This window comes from Crinia signifera, chromosome 2 (genome assembly GCF_055691185.1).
Source record: "Crinia signifera chromosome 2, ASM5569118v1, whole genome shotgun sequence".
Classification (NCBI taxonomy): domain Eukaryota; kingdom Metazoa; phylum Chordata; class Amphibia; order Anura; family Myobatrachidae; genus Crinia; species Crinia signifera.
The window spans coordinates 303,684,708-303,707,634 of NC_139218.1; the positions used below are offsets into that span (position 1 = coordinate 303,684,708).

Genomic DNA, 22,927 nt, shown 5'->3' on the forward strand with positions numbered 1-22,927 from the left:
TCAAGATGTTGGCAATGAATGTCAACTGCTGATGTGTCGTTTTAAACTCAGAAGTCTGATCACGCCATGGACCTCAATGTTTGACAATTTTTCTGCCAGCCCCTCCATTTTACAAATGAGAATATGGTGGTACTACCTTTTTAATTATGTCTAACTGGAAGGGTGTAGATGCTTATCGAATTAGTGCTATAAGTAAAGAGTAATTCTGCTCTGAGATTTTGACAGTCTCTGATAGAACCAAAATGTCTACCATTGATGATTGCTGTCAAGATGTGATGGTTTGACTAAATAAATCCTGCTGCTTTGCATAACTGAAGACCTATTGTTTTTTCCACAGTGCTTTTATCTATGCATTCTCAACCCTGTCCCAAACAATCCAGGTAGAGGAGCACCCGATTGACAGAATTTGAGCATAGAAAGATTGTAGGCAAATTGCATAGTTTACTCATTCTTTCATGAGTTAAGCACTTACTTAATTCCACCTGCATTTGAATTTCCATTGTAACACAGATTCAGACATTCTACAGTACGTCAGAATTTTCTATGGCATAGTTACTGTATTTTGTATAAAATCTCCTGATGGTCCTAATAGTTTGGCCACTCAAGGGAATTCAATTAGTTTTGGGCAATCTGTACCTGATTGAGAAATTATATTGTTTCTTTGTTAGGGCTGGATTAATAGGGATGGCTACTTCTACTTGCCCACCTGTGAGATCAAACAGAAATGTTTAGCTATTTGGCTGTGGTGTGTGACTACAGCTCTATTTTCATAAGTTTTGCTACACTACAGTGTTTTCCAGTAAAACACTGCATTGTTGCATTTTGTATGCAGATACAGCTGCAGTCACACACTCAATTTACGCATGCAACATATACTTTGAATTAACATAATCTGCTTGTGCAGCTTATTTACATCAATCTGCATACAATACACTTTTTCGCACAAATATGCTGTGTGCTACCTAGTCACATGTCGCTCAAGCGTAATTTGTAGCGCACAGAGGATAGATGTGTGTCGAAACATGAATGTCAATTTCCATTGTACTAATTTTACTGTAATTTTTTAATTATTATGTTTAAATATTAAGAACTAAATATTGTAACAGTATTTTGTATGGTTTATGAACTTTGTTTTTTTGTAACAAATGCCCTTGTTTATATTTATTATAATGTTTTTCTTTATGTTGCATTTTTTTTTATTTTAGCTGGGTTGAAAGCTTTGGACATGATGGTCTTGGTTTGCTGTTGGATATTTTAGAAAGAATGGTGGTTGGAAAACGGTAATGTATTTTTTCCATTAGATTTTGACTATTTTGTAGTAATATTTTTTTAGATCTCTTTATTTGTATATATTATAGAAAATTTGCCATCAACAACATTGCTGTACAGTTCATATATCTAAAAATAAAAAACAATATGAAACGATTAAAGTTCTGTATATAATGGTATTACAATAAAAAAAAAAAAAACTATGTTTTTTAGCTAGAAGTGTAATTTGTTTTGTCCATACTTTGATGGGGTGGTGGTTATGCTAGATGACCATGGAAACACAACATTTAGGGGGGAGTGAAAAAAAATATATACTGTGTGTGTATGTATATGTATATGTATATATATATATATATATATATATATATATATATATATATATATATACACATGTATGTGTGTATATATATATATATATATATATATATATATATATATATATATATATATAATGTATGTGTGTATATATAAATGTATGTGTGTATATATAAATGTATGTGTGTATATATATATATGTATGTGTGTATATATATATGTATGTGTGTATATATATGTATGTATATGTATATATATATATGTATGTGTATATATATATATATATAGTCCGGGGTGTATCCACACCTGTTTTGGTGTGGAATGTCAGGCACTCGCCTAATAATAAAGAGTCCAGTGGGTTAAATAAAATCCACCAAAGGTAGTGCAGTTTTATTCAATTATCCAGTTTAGTCAGATTGCCACAGGTTGTTATAGAATGTGCCCCGACGTTTCGGTCCTGAGTAGACGGACCTTTTTCAAGGAGCTTTTTAGAAAAGGAGACTAACAATCAACGAAGATCAGGGAGGAAAAACCCGTGGTGCCTGGAGCTGCTGGCACCACGGGTTTTTCCTCCCTGATCTTCGTTGATTGTTAGTCTCCTTTTCTAAAAAGCTCCTTGAAAAAGGTCCGTCTACTCAGGACCGAAACGTCGGGGCACATTCTATAACAACCTGTAGCAATCTGACTAAACTGGATAATTGAATAAAACTGCACTACCTTTGGATTTTATTTAACCCACTGGACTCTTTATTATTAGGCGAGTGCCTGACATTCCACACCAAAATAGGTGTGGATACACCCCGGACTATTATCTGGACACACGTATACCACGTGTATCCCTTGTCTGGCACCCCGCAGTATACATATATAAAATTAAGTGTGAGTGCGGTCTACACACGAATCTATATATATATATATATATATATATATATATATATATATATATATATATATATATATATATATATATATATATATATATATTCGTGTGTGTGTGTGTGTAAAAAGGGAATGAGTGGTGCCACTTGTGTGTCCTTAATGGGTTGGGGTTAATAAAACAAAACAATATTCCCTTATTTATGTCAGCCAATCTTTAAATAGAGAGCAGTGGTAAATTAATCAAATAAAAATGTTAACAGTAAATAAAGCTGTGGCAACTAATTGTTTTCACTTATATTGCGCAAATGAACATGGACTACCAGGATAACTATCAATAATTTAAATGCTGAGGGCTCAATAATATATATAAAAATAATGAATTTATTACATTATAAAAAACTATTTTAAAATACGAACAATAAGGAATAAAAATCATTATTGCTTATCTTAGTGAGGTAGAAGGTTAGGATCACCCAATGCGTTTCATCATGTCACACACACACACACACACACACACACACACACTCACACACTAAAAGCAGAAATACTGTATAAACCACTGCTAGAAAAACAACAACAAAAATTCACTGAGAGGCGTTTAAGTCAATAAGAGAGTCCTCTATAGATTGTGAGAAAACCTTGTGTCCCAGACAGCTTGATTTTTATCAACTCTATCAGAAAGAAGAGCAGTATTATAATTACTGAGAAACACATTTTATTTATTAAAGCTGATATTGAAGGAGCAGAATGCTGCTTCCACTGTGTAACAATGATAAGTTATGCTACGTTAAAAATATGGAGACAGAGTTTATCCTGGGGCTTAGAGTTCCCACTCAGTGGCACAACAAAATATAAATCTGATTTTTAGGGTAGGTGAATTGATTACACTGTCAGCCAAAGAAAGGACCTCATCACAATTAGTAGAAGTCAGGAACAATCCCGCCAAATATGTATAAAAGTGGCTTTATTCCCACAATTCAGGAACAAGATACTAACTTGAGTAAAGTTTTTTTAAGAGTTTTCTTTGATATGATCGAACTTTTAGCTATACATAGTCGGATATCTGGCTATGAAGAATAGCCTAAGTCTGTTTCCCAAGCCCTTTCAAAATATTCTTTCACCTACATGCAGCAGGAGCCACTGCAGTCATTACATGTGGGGATAGAGTAGGTGTACTGGAGGAGTGGCACTTAAAGAAAAACTTTACTGCTGCTGGCTCCTCCCTCCTCTATCCCCACCCAGACCCCAGTCTTAGAAAAAGTGCCCGGAGGAGTAGGTTCTCTGGGCCATGTCTTTATAGAGATTAGGTCCTTTTTTTCACTTTTTCATATTGAATTTAGATTTTTTTTTTTACTTTTTTACTGAACTACAACAGGCAGACCCTTCTGAGGTTCTGCCTGCTCCGTGGGATCTGGAGGCGTGCTGGTCGCCACTGCATGCAGTGCGCCTTCCAGACACCCGGCCACCGGTGCCACCATACCGGGGACCCGCCGCAGTTGCCCGCAGCTCGCGTTACGGGTCCGCGGCCAGGCCACGACTCCAGAGGCAGTGCTGCTGCAGGTAAGAGGCGTTTACGCCGACATGTGGCCGGAGACGGTGGGCGCAACCGTCTCCTAAGCTAACAGCGCTTAGAACGGCCGCCATCTTGGCAGCGCGTCAGCGGGGGCAGAGGTCAGAGCGGAGGCTGTTCACAGCGCTCCGCTCTCTGGGTAATGCGCGTCGGAGGAGAGGGGAGGTCCTGAGAACGTCACTATAGGCGTCTCTCTCCTACTCCTTTCCCCGATGGCGCCATTGTGAGAGCACGCGTTTTTCACAGCCCAGCACCGCAAGCCTGTTTTCCCTGGACCAGTGGTAGCGCTTTCCTGGAATTCGACTACACTGCAATCCTGCGCCCCTCACTCCCTACAGAGAGTTCTGTAAGTACTGTGAGGGTTTTTAATCGCACTGATTAAGTGGGTTTTGACCGCAAAGGCTCCCCCCTCCATATCCTAGCCCAGGCCCCGCTGCATTGCAGGCTTAGGACTGTGTAGTCAGTGTGCTTTTCTTGTGGGTCAGTGTGAGTGTGTGCATCTGCTTCTGTGTTACTAATAGAAATCACATTATGGCAGGAAAAGCTGCTTCTAAAGCTGCAAAAAAAAGGTGTTCACATGTAAAAAATGTAAGGAACACTTCACCCAGCATATTAAGGGTGTTTCCCTGTGTGAGGCCTGCTACAAGGCAGAGCACACACAGGAAGAGGACCCTGAAACTCAGGAGTCTCAATCTGAACACTCTGGCTCTTGATTGCAGAATGTACTAGCAGGCTTGGCTGCAGAATTAGCTGCATCAAGAAAAGATAGAGAAAGGTTCCAGGCCCATTTGTCTATTATGAACTCTGCTGAACCTTCTTGGGCTAGGACCCTCATTCAGTCTGTGGACTCTGTCCAATTTAGTAGCAGGACCCTCACGCCAGCCTCAGAAGAGGGTGAGGTCACCTGTTTGCTTTTTGCAGGGGTCTGATATAGACACAGATAAGGATGAAGATATGCATGCTCTTGATGAACCAGAACAGGTTCAGGAAGAGGTTGTAACTAGAGATGACCCTCAGGGAGTAGAGGGCCTAATTCAGGCAGTCAGAACAACTCTCAATTTACTTGAGGAGGATACTCCTGTGCCCACGTCCATTTTTGGACGTACACAAGAACAACAGGTCACTTTTCCAGACTCAGTGGAGTTGGACAGACCTTTACTGACTGTATGGAAAACGCCGGACAAGAAATTTCAATTGTCTAGGCGCATGAAAATACTGTACCCCTTTTCTTCAGATTCTAGGGAGAAATGGGAAAATCCACCTCCAGCAGATATTTCGCTGTCCCGCCTTTCAAAGCGCACCACACTAACGGTGCCGGCGGCGGTGACTTTGAAGGAGGCTCTTGACCGTCGCCTAGAGACTACGGTAAAATCCATTTATACCACAGCGGGGGTTTTACTTAGACCGGCTTTAGCCTCAGCCTGGGTTAGCAAGGCCATGGAGAAATGGGCCGAAGAATTGGCGCTAGGCTTGCAGAGCGGCAGACCTCGGGAGGAACTACTCCAATTGGCCCTGTATGTTAAAGACGCGTCCGTCTATACAGGAGAGGCTGCGGCTGATATAGCTGAGTTGGGGGCCAAGGTCTCCGCCTCAGCGGTACTGGCCAGGCGCACTATTTGGTTAAGATCCTGGCAGGCTGAGGCCGATATAAAGAAGGCCGTAGAAGCATTACCCTTTGCGGGGGATATGCTGTTCGGACCTGAGCTGGACAAGCTCATTGCCCAGGCCACGGGGGGGGGAAGTCTACTTTCCTTCCCTCATCGGCACTGCCTCCAAAGCGACAGTATACAGCTCCTTCCTTTCGTGCTTTTCGAGGTGGGGCGTCCTTTAGAGGCCGCTCCAGGGGAGGTTTCTCGTCCTTTCGAGGACGTAGAGGCAGAGGTGCCGCTGCCACTACCTCCACCACCCGTAGAACAGAGCCAAAGGTTGCAGACAAACCAGTGGCATGACGGACTTTCCGCTCATTTGGGGGATCCCAAGGTGGGCGCAAGGTTATCCCTTTTCAAGAACGTCTGGAGTTCACACTGCAGGGACGTTTGGGTGCTTCAGATTGTAGAACAAGGGTACAAGCTGGAATTTGTTCAGCTTCCGCCGAAGAGATTTTTCACTACAGGCCTACCTGCTTCGGCAGAAGCAAGGGAGGCGGTAGAGGATTCCATTCAAAGGTTCCTTCAGGCAGGGGTCATTATACCTGTCCCCAAAGCGCAGGAAAAGCTGGGTTATTACTCCAGTGTTTTCGTGGTACCAAAGCCGGACGGCTCGGTACGCCCAATACTCAATCTGAAGCACCTGAACGATTATGTAGTGTACCATCGATTCAAGATTGAGTCTATAAGATCAGTCATCGTAAGTCTGGAGCCAAGGGAGTATCTTCTGTCACTGGACATAAAGGATGCATATCTGCATGTTCCCATCTGGGAACCCCACCAACGGTTCCTCAGATTTGCTATCCGACACCTGCATTATAAGTTCAGGGCACTCCCTTTCGGCCTATCATCAGCGCCAAGAACCTTTACAAAGGTTATGGCTTGCATGGTATCAGCTCTTCGGATTCTGGGGATAACGATTGTACCATACCTGGACGATCTACTCCTGAAAGCGCCTTCTCCCCAGAAGCTGCAGGAGGATGCACGAACCACCTGCAAGTTCCTAGTTCAGAATGGTTGGATCCTAAATTTCAAAAAATCACAACTACAACCAACACAGGTGATCCTGTTCCTGGGGCTGCTCTTCGATACTGTTCAGGAGAAAGTCTTCCTACCCATGAAGAAGGTCATAGTTATTCAGCAGAAGGTTCGACAGGTTCTGTTACCCCACAGGGTCTCAGTTCACTTGTGCATGAAACTGCTAGGATTGATGGTGGCAGCCTTCGAGGCCCTTTCCTATGGGAGGTTCCATTCCAGGATCTTCCAGGGAAATCTTCTGGCACAATGGTCAGGGTCCCATCTTCACATCCACAAGACCATTGTGCTTTCCAAGGAAGCAAGACTATCCCTGAGGTGGTGGCTGGACACAGCCAACCTCACTCAAGGCCGCTTCTTCCAGTCACAGACATGGACTATGGTAACCACGGATGCCAGCCTCCGAGGTTGGGGGGCGGTCACCTTTGGACACACGTTCCAGGGTCTATGGACCAGTCAGGAAGCTCGGTTACCCATAAACATCCTGGAGTTGAGGGCGATCAGATTGGCCCTAGCGCAGGCTCATACTCTCCTAATGAGCAAAGCAGTAAGGATACAGTCAGACAACATCACGGCTGTGTCCTACATAAATCGCCAGGGGGGAACCAAAAGCAGGACTGCCATGAGGGAAGTCCGCCCAATCTTGACATGGGCAGAAGCTTACACCATCAGTTTTTCCGCCGTCTTTATTCCAGGAGTGGAAAATTGGGAGGCGGATTACCTCAGCAGGCAAGACATTCACCCGGGAGAATGGGGACTTCACCCGGAGGTGTTTTAGCAGCTGGTCCATCGATGGGGGATGCCACAGATCGATCTCATGGCATCCAGGCTCAATTACAAGAATCCACAATATTGTGCCAGAGCTCAGGACCCTGCGGCAGCGGCAGTGGACGCTCTGTCCTTTCCCTGGGATTTCGACCTGGTATACCTCTTTCCTCCTATTCCACTACTTCAAAAGCTACTCAAACGGATAAAGAGGGAAACGACGGAAGTCATCTTGATTGCTCCAGATTGGCCCCGGAGGCCATGGTACTCCGACCTCAGGGACCTTCTGGTAGAAGATCCTTGGCGTCTACCTCTACGAGAAGATCTACTGTTACAGGGTCCGTTCGTTTACCCAGACTTGCCTCGTCTACGTTTGACGGCATGGCGGTTGAGGCAGAACTTTTGAAGAGGAGAGGTATACCAGGGACGGTCATTCCTACGATGATCAAGGCACGAAAGGATGTGACAGCGTCTCATTATCATCGCATATGGAAATCCTACATACGTTGGTGTGAAGTCAAGAAGGCACCAAGAGCGACGTTCTCACTGCCTAGACTGCTTGAATTTTTGCAAACTGGACTATCTACGGGTTTGAAGTTGGCTTCCCTAAAAGTCCAGGTTTCAGCCCTTTCTGTGTTTTTTCACCGCAGAATAGCGCTGATTCCAGAAGTACAAACCTTTTTGAAAGGAGTACTTCGGCTACAGCCACCGTTTACTGCCCCAACAGAACCCTGGGACTTGGCGGTGGTTTTGGTTTTCCTAAGATCTGAGGTTTTTGAACCATTGGATTCCTCAGATCTAAAGTTTTTAACTTGGAAGACAGTGATGCTGCTGGCGTTGGCATCAGCACGAAGGGTCTCTGAATTAGGGGCCCTCTCATGTAGGTCTCCATTTATTGCTTTTTACAGAGACCGCGCAGAACTGCACACAAACAGGGGTTTCCTTTCTAAGGTGGTTTCGGCTTTCCACTTAAACCAACCTATTGTGGTGCCGGTTCTTCAGGGAGAAGATGCTTCTTTGGATGTCGTCCGAGCCTTACAAGTCTGTTAGGCGGACCCAACATCTGAGGAAGTCTGACTGCCTCTTTGTGCTCTATGATGCACTTAAGAGGGGTTGGCCAGCGTCAAAAAGGACTCTGGCAAGATGGATTTGCTGTACAATTAGGGAAGCCTACTTGTATGCTCAGAAGAAGGTACCTCAGGGGGTATCAGCTCATTCCACAAGGTCAGTAAGTACTTCTTGGGCTATGGCGAGAGGTGTCTCTTTGGCACAAGTGTGCAAAGCAGCCACCTGGTCAGGATCTAACACGTTTGCTAGGTTCTATAGGTTTGATACTTTCGCCAGGTCAGCTACAGCTTTTAGTAGGGCAGTGTTACAGGAGCCCCAGAGCTCTCCCGCCCGGACTTAAAAGCTTGGGTTTGTATCCCTACATGTAATGACTGCAGTGGCTCCTGCTGCATGTAGGTGAAATAAGGAATTTGGTACTTACCGATAATTCCCTTTAACCGAATCAGCAGGAGACACTGCACGCCCACCCAGATCTGGTTCTCCTGCCATGATGTTAGTGTGGTATGAATGAAAGATATGCTCTTTCTGTTGTTGCACTGTTAGTTGCATAGATGTTATACTTTCGTTAGGGAAATATTGTTTCCCTATGTTATTGCTATGTTAGAATGTTCACGTTATGTGCCTTGTCTACTAATTCTGTTTATGTTATAGCTCCGCTCCCTACCGGGTCGGCCCGGTCTCTCTTCTCCTCTCGGACACAGTTTTTCTAAGACTGGGGTCTGGGTGGGGATAGAGGAGGGAGGAGCCAGCAGCAGTAAAGTTTTTCTTTAAGTGCCACTCCTCCAGTACACCTACTCTATCCCCACATGTAATGACTGCAGTGTCTCCTGCTGATTCGGTGAAAGGGAATTATCGGTAAGTACCAAATTCCTTATTTATGTGTGTCAGTTTAAGTATTTAAGAAGGAGTAGAGAACAGAAATGGCACCTTTCTTACATTCAGGGCTGTAGGTGCAGATGCGTTCAAATGCAGTTAGTGGCCTGATCTTTTGTGTTTTACAGGTAGACTGAATGACACTCTTTAATTGCATATATTCAAAAGCATCTCGTTCAGTCTCCATGAAGGGCGGCCCTTATTGGCATGCAATGGGTCAAAGGAGATTAAAAGTATAGAGTGATTAATTCAGATATTTTAAATGATATCTTCCTTTACCAAAGTATTAAACTACACTGCAGCATAAAATCATATCAATCGTTGAGTATGTTCTGTGTGGGTATGAATAAAACGTATAATCAAGCGAAATTTGGTTATGCACTCTCCACATGTCGGAGACCAGCATCTGCATTGTGCGTACAAAGGGACTGTTAGATAAAAAAAAAAATTAAGTGTGCCACTTATTTCTAAATCAGTGGATAAAATTGCATTAAAAAACACTCCCACAAGTAACATACCTCTGCACAATTTTTTTATTGAATTGAATCATGTTTTAAAAACAAAAAACTGGCTAGTGCATCATTGGGGGCATTTACATTCACTAATGTCACCACTTGATGTCCTAATTGACACATTAAAATAATATACCTCCCATCTTTATTGAGTCTTTGCGAAAGGATCTGTAAAAGAACAGATGCACACACCAATATAGCAACCCCATTTTTTTTATTTTTTATTGATGAGTAGTAGAGAATGGTGGGGAGTTAAAAGATATCAGAGGGGTGTGAATTATTTTTAAAGCACATGCTTTCATATTTAAAGATATAAATTTAACAGCCATTTTTGTTCTCCCCTCAAAAAAATGGCTGTCAAAACAAACAAAAACATAATACATAAAAGGGGAAATCAGGGATTAAATGAAATCTAGGGATTTGGATAATATCACTCCACTGTAGGAACATCAAAATCCACTATAAATGAGCTTGATGGGTTAGGAAGGAATGGTAAAGTTCAGCAGGAAGAAGACCTAATAATCCCTAAGTATTTGTGATTGCAAAACAAGCAGAATAAACTAGATTGAATAGGGAGAAACAAGTATTAAAAAAGCGTCACGCTGGTCCCACAGCATTGTGGGAAGTATGTGGACTGGAGCATTCGTAAACTGTCCACAAGGAATCAGCGTATATGTATGTGTGTGTGTGTGTGTGTGTGTGTGTATGCATATATATATATATATATATATATATATATATATATATGTGTGTATTTATGTATATATACACTGTACAGTCACAGTGCGGCACTCAATAGCCTAGGAAAAATCTATAAATGATCACACAAATACTATGCTCAACGTATCAATGTTTCAAATGTATTACATTTGTCTTCAGGATACAATATACTGTAGCATAAAAAAAGAACTTACCTTTATAGAAAGACACATGACGGGGTATCAGCGTGTCCGTGCTCCCTTTCGCTGAGGCAGTGCTGTCATCAGCAGCAGCTGCATTGCAGCACTGAGATGCAGGGAAGAAACAATCACCATGATACCATGTAAACAGTATGCTAGGAAAGATACAAACAGCACTGTTATTTTACATGGCCACAAGAATGCAACACTCGTACAGATACAACAGAACACAAAATGACCACCAAGAAGTATATACAAAGCAGGCAGCAAAAAATAATTTAAAGACTGAGAATGAAAATTTTTCGTTCCAATCTTTAGTGAATCCAGCGGGCCTCACATTGGAGTAACTTTTTAGAGAGATAGATATATATATATATATATATATATATATATATATATATTCCAAAGATAGACCGCACTCACACTAGGGGTAATGAACCAATTGTGGGGTGCATGCGAAGGGGTCCAGAAATAAATCCGTCCTCCAATGTATAGCTACGGTTCTCATATAGAGACGCAGGCACTCTCCACCTTATCAAAGAAAATTCTTCTTGATAAAAATAAATAAATCGTTTTATTTGCAGCAAAGTTTTCTCAGGTATATTCCAATTTCACCAAAACCCAGACGTTTCGGTCCCAAAGAAGATGGACCTTTATCAAGGAGCGTTTTAGGTGAATGAAAGTAGTTCAAAGTAAGCTTCAGGAGCAACACGTGTAAACCAGCTAGGTGCAGTCTCTTCCACTGCACCTAGCTGGTTTACACGTGTTGCTCCTGAAGCTTACTTTGAACTACTTTCATTCACCTAAAACGCTCCTTGATAAAGGTCCATCTTCTTTGGGACCGAAACGTCGGGGTTTTGGTGAAATTGGAATATATCTGAGAAAACTTTGCTGCAAATAAAACGATTTATTTATTTTTATCAAGAAGCATTTTCTTTGATAAGGTGGAGAGTGCCTGCGTCTCTATATGAGAACCGTAGATATATATATATATATATATATGTATATATATATATATATCTCCGTTATGTCTTGATAAAGGGTTGTTACCCGAAACGTTGACACACTAAGACCAGCATCGACTGTAATTTGTTATTGCATTGACTGCCGCTGCGCAGATTGTCTTAAATCTCCAGAGTGCCATCTACTTCGCTTGGAAATATCTTTCCCTCTTAGGGACAGAAAGGCACCGGAGTTGCTGTTGATTGTTTGCAAGTGCTGGGACTCTCTCTGTGTTAGATATATATATATTGGATATATCTATATATCTATATATATATCTATATATATATATATATATATATATATATATATCTGACTACTAAGTGGATGCCGACATTCATGAAAGTGTTGCTTGACAGATTGGTCACTGTGACCACAACTGAGTGGTTGCTTTATAGCCCTACAATGCACTCCCATATGTTCTTGACATTTTGTTTCAGTTTTATCAATAAGAGTAAGACTGCACGGGCAAATAATATGATACAATAAACATTGATTAACACGTAAAGCGAATATGGTACTTCTGGCCCGTGTGAGGTTGATTAAAAATATCACCTGTCCATAAAAATTGACAAGTCACGCAGGTACACTTGAAGCAACCTGGTTATGGGGTGCTAAGGAAATAGGCCACTCGCGGTACTTTAGGAATAAAGACGTCAGTTTTTACTCATAAGCCTCTAAATTTCCGACCTCTTGAATAGCATGGCATCACAGTTTTGTTAAAAAAAAAAAAAACGGTTAAGTATAGTTGGTCTGGACTACCGGCCAGTGTTTTCTTATAGTGGAATTGATGACTGGTGAAGCAATATTAATCCGATTCACCCATGGCAATCGTGTATCTGATGCATTTTTGAAAAAAAATGTGACTGGACTATCCATCAATTGTTTAGATCTGTCAAGTTGTAACACCTTGTTTTTACAATCCAGCAAACGTTGAAGGGAATACCCCTTGCCCTGAATTTCTCAAATAGATTATCTTGTTGCTTGATATATGTATCTAAATTACTGTTGATTCGATACACTCGTATCATTTGTGAATATGGAAGTCCATTGAATAGACTTTTGGGATGGCAACAGTAATATATAAACAGGAATCAACAGTAATATGGATAAATGAATCAAGCAAATAGATGATCTATTTAGGTATTAAAAGGTATCTGTCAATCATACAGGCAGTAGATGTAATACCACAGTCAAATGATAGAATCCAATAAGAGCTGATGTAATCCTATAAAGTGAAGGTCTAAATACCGAATAATGCAAATGAAGCTACCAGGGTGCTACATCATCTGATAAATGATACAACACAATCCAGCGCAAATAACAGGGCTTAGTCAGCAGTAGGCCACTCTCCAGGCATTAGTGCCTGGGGAGTGGCCTACAATATATATATAGTGGATATATAAATATGAGTTCTATCAGAACATCTCATCCAATTGTTATGATATTTAACCATCCATGAATCTGTTGGATATCTGTAAATTGTAAACTGTTTTTTTTTGTAGTATCAGAATCAGCTTTATTGGCCAGGTATACTTGCGTATACTATTATTTGTTTATTGACAGTTTTTTATATAGCGCATACATATTCCGCAGCACTTTACAGAGAATATTTGAACATTCACCATCAGTCCCTGCCCCAGTGGAGCTTACAATCTATATTCCATACCACATGTACACGCACACACAGACATTCTAGTGTTAATTTTGTTGGGAGCCAATTAACCTAACAGTATATTTTTGGATTGTGGGAGGAAACCCACGCAAGTAGAGGGAGAATATACAAACTTCGCACAGTTAGAGACCATGGTGGGAATTGAACCGATGACCTCAGTGCTGTGAGGCAGTAATGCTAACCATTATTCAATTTGTTTTGGATTGCTATGCAACAGCCAGTTAGGTAACAGTTAAACAGTGACAGTACAGATATACATGATACATACAGGTGTACGCTAGATGTACCTGGGGATTGTAGATGCAGAGAACATATATTCACCGAGCAGCACAGCGCCTAGGCAGCCAATTTTCAGCAGCGCCACTGGTCGCCACGACAGCCAGAACAATAGTAACAATACAAATAGACGGTAGAATTTTCACACAGGGAATACATACCTGCCACTGGTCACCGCAACAGCTAGGTACTGTAGGTAACAATACAAATAGAGACGGTACAGTATTCACACAGGGAACATATACCTGCCAAGCTGCACAGAGCCTATATATTGGGTACTTATATGTTAGTTGGGCACCCACTATATTTAGTACGCTCATACCCCCACTATCCATGTTGGCATGGAGTTGATTTTATATAGTGTTGTGAGCGCAGCGAGCCAACGAGCCTGAAGCATGGCGAGCGGACGCGGAAAACTAAACAAATAGCTTAGTGGGCGCCCAACTAACATATAAGTACCATATATTGAATATGCAAATTAAAAACGTCATAGGTATGAGGTCAGTGGAGGGGTACCTGTATGTATGTATGTTTATTTAGTTACTGTAGACTACGATCTTAATCATTCTCTACTTAGGATAATGTTCTTGTCCTCTGCTGTCAGGTGACAAAGGACCGACTGATCATGTTTGTAAAGCCAAATAAATAAATAAACTGGGTTTTCCAACGCCATGCAAATCAGATGTAAAAATCGTGCTTGTGTGTTGTGTTGGATTTTATTTTTCCATTCAAAACATTTATGGGTTTCGATTATCACTGCATGGCATGGGTGGTCTGGTTATACATTTCCAATCAGTATCCCCACAGCTTAATAAACCCCATTTACACTCCAGGCTCTTGATATTATTTAATATTCACCCAAGAATGGTCCTGTGCATTCATACGTGTTTCATACCAAAGTGTATTCCGAAAGCATTTCCAAATCTGGTCTTTTATGCAATTGGGTTGGGTATTAATATAACTTTCCCATGTGTTGAAACATTTCCCCGTTGAAATATATTTTCTCAAGGATGCTTCTAGCCATTCAATTTTAAATACATAATGTAGTTTATTAAGAAAAAGCGTCAAAGGGGGCGCTATAGGCTGTAACCAAATTTGTAATATGCATTTCTTAGCTATTGCTGATATAATAGTCAAAAGGTTAATTACTCCATGTGTTATACGTCTTCCTACAGGCATAATTCCAAATATTTCCCATTCTGGGGTCAGGCATAAAGCCGAAACTAAATGCTGTGTGGTATATGTCCATACTTGGACCCAAAACCTCCTTATCACAGGGCATTTCCATAGGCAATGATATAGCTCGGCCTCCCATGTCCCACATCGAAGACATGAATGATTTGGGAGTGATCCCATCAAATATCTACGATGCGGTGACAAATATGTTCTATGCAACACATTAAGAAAAAGTTCTACGTATGAAGCAGGTGGCACTAGTCTTATTGAAGTTTCTAAAGCTTTTAATAATTTTTTAATAGTCAGCATAGGTATATGGTCTCTCCACTGCACCATCCAAGTACATGTCTCTTCGTGTTGTAAGGGATTATGAAGAAATAAGTAATGGGCCGAGATCGCCTTAGAAGGGAGATTTTCCCGTGAAAAGAGTATCCAATGGCTCCTTAGGAGCTAGCACCTCAGCGAGACCAGCCACATATCTTGGAAACATGCTAATAGGAAGGATTCTAAAAATGGAAACTTATCTATCGCTTGTATAAACGTTAGTGGTTTATTAACTGTTGTATTAATTAGATGTCCCACTTTAGTGATTCCCTGTCGTTGCCATAAAGTAAATGGATATTGGGCCATACCTTTTTCAAACTGCGGGTTGGACACCAAGGGGAGATGAAGAGAGGTATGTTGATTCAATGGCTCCTTAGGAGCTAGCACCTTAGCGAGACCAGCCACATATCTTGGAAACATGCTAATAGGAAGGATTCTAAAAATGAAAACTTATCTATCGCTTGTATAAACGTTAGTGGTTTATTAAATGTTTTATTAATTAGATGTCCCACTTTAGTGATTCCCTGTCTTTGCCATAAAGTAAATGGATATTGGGCCATGCCTTTTTCAAACTGCGGGTTGGACACCAAGGGGAGATGAAGAGAGGTATATTGATTCAATACCTGTTTATATTAGAAAGGTTAATACCTCCATTTGATCTAGTCTGTTGCAGCTTTATCAAACCAATCCTCACTCTTAATTAAAAAGCAATGAGGAGAGTGGGCATCCCATGTCTTGTACCTCTAGTTTAAAAACAATTTGTTCTCCTACAGTATATCTCCAAAAATGAATAGGGCGGTAGTTGGTGAAGTGTAAAAACATGTAATCAAGTGTTGGAATTTAGGACCAAAACTCTTTCTCTCCAATACATTGTAAAGATACCTCCATGATATCATGTCAAATGCTTTGGTGGCATCCAGGCTAAGAAGCATATTTGATGTATTAGATTGGTGAGTAGCTGCCATTACAGCTGTTAGCGCAGTACAAATCCCATATACAGAATGTCTACCCCTAGTAAACCCCAACTGATGTTTTGTGAGTATCAAGGGTAAGTGAATTTGGAATCTATAAGCTAATATTTTTGATAAATATTATTAAATGTTGATTTTAAGATATTATCGGTTTGAAGAGGGGAGTGTTACATCCTTATCTGGTTTTGGAATAAGTGAGGTATATGCCTGATTAAACGTAGGAAAGAAGGGGCAATCCTTTTGTATATGTTCATAAAGATGAAGAAGTGTAGGTATAATATCTGGCTGCAACATTTTGAAATATTCTGTAGAAAATCCATCTAGACCTGGTGCTTTATTTTAGGACATTGAGGCTATCCCCTTGTTAATCTCCTCTGCCGTTGTTATAGCTTCAAAACTTTCTTGTTGTGATGTCAAACAAGACAAGTTAACCTCTTACAATAATCTGTCAATTAATTTCTGATCTGTGGGTGTTGCTGTATATAAAGATCTATACTAATTCTGGAATGTTAGCAAGACATCTGAAGTTTTAGTTGACAATGCATTAGAGTGGATATCTTTAAACGCACCTATATGATGCCTATGTTTAAAGCTCTTAGTCATAATGGCCAACAGTGTTCCAGTCTTCTTACCCCAGCAAAAATATTTTTGTTGTGTATAGTCTAATTTCAATCTTGCCTGGGCCATCAAGAAACTATCCAATGTTTGACGAGTTTCCAAATAAATTTTATGAGCATTATCTGTTCATAATTTACCATTATCTGTTAATATAATTTACCAAGTGTTTAAAAAAAAAAAAAATATGGGTAATTGTCTAATGGTGTGTACACACGGTCAGATGTGCCTTAAGATATTATCCACGATCGGATCGGATCGGGGATAGTATCTTAAGGCACGTCCGATTTGCATACAAGTCTGACTATATAGTGCAGATCTGCACTATATAGTCATGGCAGACAAGACTTTCTGCCTTGCAATACGTGAACGCGCATCGGAATCGGATCGGGATTGCAAGGGTTAAAACCCTTGCGATCTGCATCCGATTCCGATCCGATATTGACAATATCGTCAACATCGGAAGGCAAAAAGTTCCGTGTGTACACACCATTAAAGTACGTTATAACCAGCAGTAACTCCGTGTTGATACATTTATTAATTAAGTTTTCTTTTGATTCATATTAGGTTTATTTTTACATTGGAATGTTCGTAATGAATGCTTTTAATAGTTCCAAACTCACAATACCGCATCAGTTATGTAATATTTCTTAATTTATTCCCCACCACCCACATTAGCCACTTATTTTACAATATGGACTTATGTTGTTTCTTCTTTGAGTCTCTTCACATGTTGAAGTTTCTCTACTGTCTATTTTGGAATTGAAATACGCACTAACTTATTTACAGTGTATACTGTAGAAACTTATAGTTCAAATGTACTGTTCTGAATAATGGATTTAGAAGTCCGTTGTCTAGCTTTATTCAAAAGATGCCCTGAACCATTTATAAGTACAGTACCACCAATTCTTTTATATTCAGGCTTTGCAAAATGCAATGTTATATTATTGTAATATTCAAGTTCTCAGACTTACCAAAGGAGTTCCTTAGTGGCCAATTTTATTGAGTTTGTCTGCAAATTGCAATATACTTAAATAACCCCCTAATTCTGAAATATATTCTTTAATCCTGTCTCACTTGGTATAATCCTGTGTGAGATGTTTTACATCAGAGATTTGTGCAATAGAATAATATAAAATAAGCTTCTTATCTTATTAAGCAAACTAGATGATTTTAACTCTATTGACCATGTATACATACACATTCTTGGGTGCTATGCAATATCATGGGCAGACAAATTCACTGTCATTTGTTTACAACCCACTCCTCCCCTTCAAAACATCAATAACAATACAACAAATGACACCTGAAACCACCTGTACTTAATGAGAGATTAAGAGTTGCATTGGGATGAGCGTGGTGAGGGTGAGAGTTGGAAGGAGGGAGATAAAGATATAAGGGGGTATACAATTAACACAGATAATTTTTTTGGCTGTAAAATACCAATTATAATAGGATATCCCCAAAGAAGTATAAAATGAGCAAAGACAAGCAGCACACTATTACTACAGAATTATTTAGTAATAAAGTAGCCTAATATCAAAGAGCCAATTTGAATTTGTCCCGGAAAGCAGAAAATGTTATGATTTTTAAACAGATGAAGTTACCCTTAGCTCTTGACTTTAAACCAATGTTTTCATTCAAAATCAGGCATTTCTGGGATGCCTGATATCCTGAGTAGAGCTAGTCAGTTTAACCAAAATAATACATTGATATAGGTTAATTAAAGTAATGGTGCTTCCTTAAAGGTACATACTGATGCCTCATCCTGTTCTTTCCATTGTTGTCAAGAATAAAGCTGGTTTTGCTTATCAATGACATCCCGATCGTATGTGAAGGCACCGCATTCGATGTGAAGGCACCGCAGTTTATTACTCGGGTTGACAAACCTAGGAATTCGACCCTGCATATAACAAGGGTTAAACGTGAAAGTGACTGGTCCGACCTGGGTTTGGGATGTTAAATGCTTTATTAATCACAATGGGTTTCTCAAATCAACGGTCTTGTTCTAAGCTAAATCATCTTACTGAAAAAAAAACAGTTGTGGTTACACTACAATAGTAGGCATCCTTTTTTCTGTATAGGTCATTCAATGTAGCAATATATTTTCACTAACGTCCTTGATGGGATACTGGGAATGGTCTTAAGACATTGGGTATTAGAGGGTATCCGCAGGAGACAGGCACATCTATAACTTTGAAGCTGGGTGTACTGGCTCCTCCCCTCTGATTCCCCTCCCAGGATCCAGTTTAGAAAAATGTGCCCTCAGGAGAGGATGCACACTGCTGGAGCTCCAGAGAGTTTGTCTTCAGTTTATTTTCTTTTATTATTTTGGGGTTACTGTGTTGGACTTCACAGTATCCCTGCTTCGTGGGAGTCAGTTGAGGAGGGTTCAGCTGCAGGCCTCTTAAGGTACCGAGCTGTCCCTGCTGCAGGACCACTGTCCTGAGAGGGTGTTTGTACTCACGGGCATTGCGCTGCAGTGATACTCACCCCCAGCATGCCGCACACTCCTGACACAGTCCGAAGACGTCTGTGGTGAGTAGAAACCGGGGTCCCCACAGTGGGGTACCCCGGCTCATCGTGCGGCAAGATGGCGGCGGCGGCAGACGCGGTACCCTGCACAGGGGCTGCGCAGACCCCCCGTCACAGACTGGCTACGGGTGACAGTCCCTGGGCTACCAGGGCAGATCCCACCTTAAAACGCTGTTCAGTGTAAAGGGCGCCATTAAAACTGACAGCCAGCGCCAGTATAAAGATCAGTGAAGCCCCTGCGCCATCACAGGGGGGCGGGGCTTCAGCGGAGCGAGGCCAGAGCTCTGAGCGCGCATACACTACTTCCTGCTTCTCCCTGGGCGCCATTACTGCCTCCAGATCACTCCTCAGCGGTGAGGTGTTGGACAGAGGAAATCTGCAGAAAACAGCAAGTGTATTTAGCGCTAAAATCGCTTAATTGATCACACTGTTCTGTGTTTATGCGTGTTACCAACTCCTAAATAGGAGTTCAGGTTGTACAGGGTGTGCTGGTCTCCTCAGTGTAATCTGAGCGCTCCCCCACGTGCTTGTTAAGCTACACACTTCCAGTGATAGAGCTCACACATATATAGCTGCTATACACTGCACATTGATTATATATATTTTATTTCATTGTGATTGTGGTGTGTTTGTGGAAGAAAGGTTACTTATTCCTCCAACATGGTGAGGAAGTTAACCTGTCTCATTTGCAGCAGCAAGTTTGTGCCTAAGTCCACCTCACAGATTACCTGTGAGGAATGTATGTCCACTCAAACGAGTGGGGCAGGGGTTTCACCCCAGATCAGTGGTACTCCTCAATCAGACTCACAAGAGCCTGAGTGGGCGGCAGGCATTAAAACCATGCTGCAGGCAGTGTCAACTCAATTGGCTGCAAATACAGTGCAGACCAAACAGGTGCAGCAGGACTTAACAGTTCTAGCCGCAAGGGTGGATAATATAAACACCACCGCGGGCCAGTCACGGAAGCGTGCTGCGGCCGCCATGTTGCCTGATTCAGATGATGATCTGCAGGCGGGTGACGACACAGATGATAACGTGGACGACGGGGCTCTGATCCCTGATTCACAGTCATCTCTTAGAGGCCCAGAACCTCTTATTACAGCAATAAGAGAAGTGTTAGACCTTCCCTTAGCAGACATGCAGGAAGGTGACCTGTTTTTTGGGTCCCAAAGGAAACAACAAATTGTTTATCCTGAACAAGTTGACCTTGATGAGACGTTTAAGGAGGCTTGGAAACAACCTGAAAAGCGTTTCCAACTTTCTAAAAGGTTTAAGTCCAACTTTCCCTTTGATTCCGCCACTAGAGCGGTGTGGGAAGAGCCTCCGGTTGTGGATGCATCAGTGTCCAGACTGTCCAAAAAGGTGGTTCTCCCCGTTCCAGGGGCAGCAACACTAAAGGATAGTACAGACAAAAAGCTGGATACCACCCTTAAGTCCATGTACACAGCGAGTGGGGCGTCTCAGAGACCTGTCCTCGCCAGTTGTTGGATGGCTAAGTCCATTTATACATGGGCTTCTCAAATCCAGGAAGGCATGCTGGCCGATATGTCAATGGCGCAGGTCGGAGAGAGACTTCGCCATATCCAGGATACTGCAAAGATCCTGTGTGACACTCAAAAGGAGCTTGGAGCTATAAATGCTCGCTCTTCCGCAATGGCGGTTTCGGGCCGCAGGGCACTCTGGTTGAGACAATGGGTAGCTGATCCAGAGTCAAAGCGTAGTGTGGAGAGTTTGCCTTTTAAGGGAGAAAAGTTGTTTGGTAGTGAACTTGACGACCTGATATCCAAGGCTACAGCCGGCAAGTCGACTTTTCTGCCGACAGCTTCCACTCACGCAAAACGTCCCTTTCAGGGGCATGCTTCCCAGTCCTTTCAGGCGTCTCAGTCCTTTCGGCCTTCCAGGCCCAGGCAGAGGGCGAGAGGCTCCAGCTCGGCCGCCAGAGGGGGCCGCGGTAGGTTCAGAAAGCCCGCCAGCACAGGATCTCAAGATCGTGCCGCTAATGCCACCGCCTCTAAGCCTGCGGCATGACTCGGGTTCCGACCCTGGAGTCATTTGCGAGGTGGGGGGTCGCCTGTCAGCTTTCAGCCACGTGTGGTCAGTCTCTCTCCTGGATTCCTGGGTGAGAGATCTTATTACCAACGGCTACAGGTTGGAATTCGAAAGACCTCCTCCTCACAGGTTCTTCAAATCAGGTCTGCCGGCCCTACAGGCAGATCGAGTGAACCTACAACAGGCAATACAACGCCTGCTAGCGTCACAGGTCATCACACCTGTCCCATTGGAGGAACAAGGAAGGGGTTACTACTCCAATCTGTCCCTCGTGCCGAAGCCGGACGGCTCGGTACGCCCCATTTTAAATTTAAAGTCACTAAACCCTTTCTTAAGGGTTTACAAATTCAAGATGGAGTCCCTCCGGGCAGTAATAGCAACCCTGGAGGAGGGAGAGTTCTTAGCATCGCTGGATGTGAAGGACGCCTACCTCCACATACCAATTTGGGGTCCACACCAGGCTTTCCTGAGGTTTGCGCTAAAAGATCTGCACTTTCAATTCAGAGCGCTGCCATTCGGCCTGTCATCAGCGCCGCGTGTGTTCACGAAGGTGATGGCAGAAATGATGGTACTGCTCAGGAGGTCGGGTGTCAACATTATCCCCTACCTGGACGACTTGCTGATCAAAGCAAGGTCGGAACAGGTCCTGCTCCAGGATATAGCAAAAACCAGGCAGGTTTTTTCCGAGCATGGGTGGATCCTAAATATCCCCAAGTCCTCCCTGACGCCGTCGCGTCGTATCCTCTTTCTAGGAATGTTCCTGGACACAGAGTTGAAACGGATTTTCCTCCCTCGGGAGAAGATGGAAGCCATACAATCCCTGGTGATGGTGATGTTGGCAAAGCCTCAGGTGTTGGTTCACCAATGCATCCAGCTATTGGGCAGGATGGTGGCCACCTTCGAGGCCATTCAGTTCGGACGCTTTCACACCAGGGTGTTCCAACTGGATCTGTTGGCAAAATGGTCGGGCTCCCATCTCCTGATGTACAAGAGGATTTCTCTGTCGCATCAATCCCGGCAGTCCCTTCTATGGTGGACCCAGGAGTCGAACCTGCTTGCAGGTCGGAGATTTGGCATCCAGGATTGGGTGCGACTCACAACAGATGCGAGTCTGCAAGGATGGGGTGCTGTGACCATGGACAGAACCTTTCAAGGTCAGTGGACTCGGTGGGAAGCGAGACTCCACATCAATATGCTGGAGCTGAGAGCTGTATACTATGCAGTGTTACAAGCCCAGGATCTCCTCCAAGGTCGGGCGCTTCAGATACAGTCCGACAATGCCACAACTGTGGCCTACATAAATCGCCAGGGAGGCACGAAAAGCAGGACTTGCATGAAGGAAGCTTCCAAGATCCTGGCTTGGGCGGAAATGTACGTGGTGGCGCTGTCGGCCATCTTTATCCCGGGTGTGGACAATTGGGAGGCAGACTTTCTCAGCCGTCACGCCCTCCACCCCGGGGAATGGAGCCTGAA

General features: G+C 42.5%; 1 protein-coding gene across 3 annotated transcripts in view; it reads left to right on the forward strand.

Moving 5' to 3' along the window:
* The window catches only part of DIAPH3 (diaphanous related formin 3), an 870,768-nt gene that overhangs the window by 290,113 nt on the left and 557,728 nt on the right, over positions 1 to 22,927 (forward strand). For all 3 annotated transcript variants that reach the window (XM_083168891.1, XM_083168892.1, XM_083168893.1), the window contains one exon: positions 1,206 to 1,280. In XM_083168891.1, coding sequence (XP_083025017.1) covers positions 1,206 to 1,280 — 75 coding nt within the window. The remainder of the gene's footprint in view (positions 1 to 1,205; positions 1,281 to 22,927) is intronic.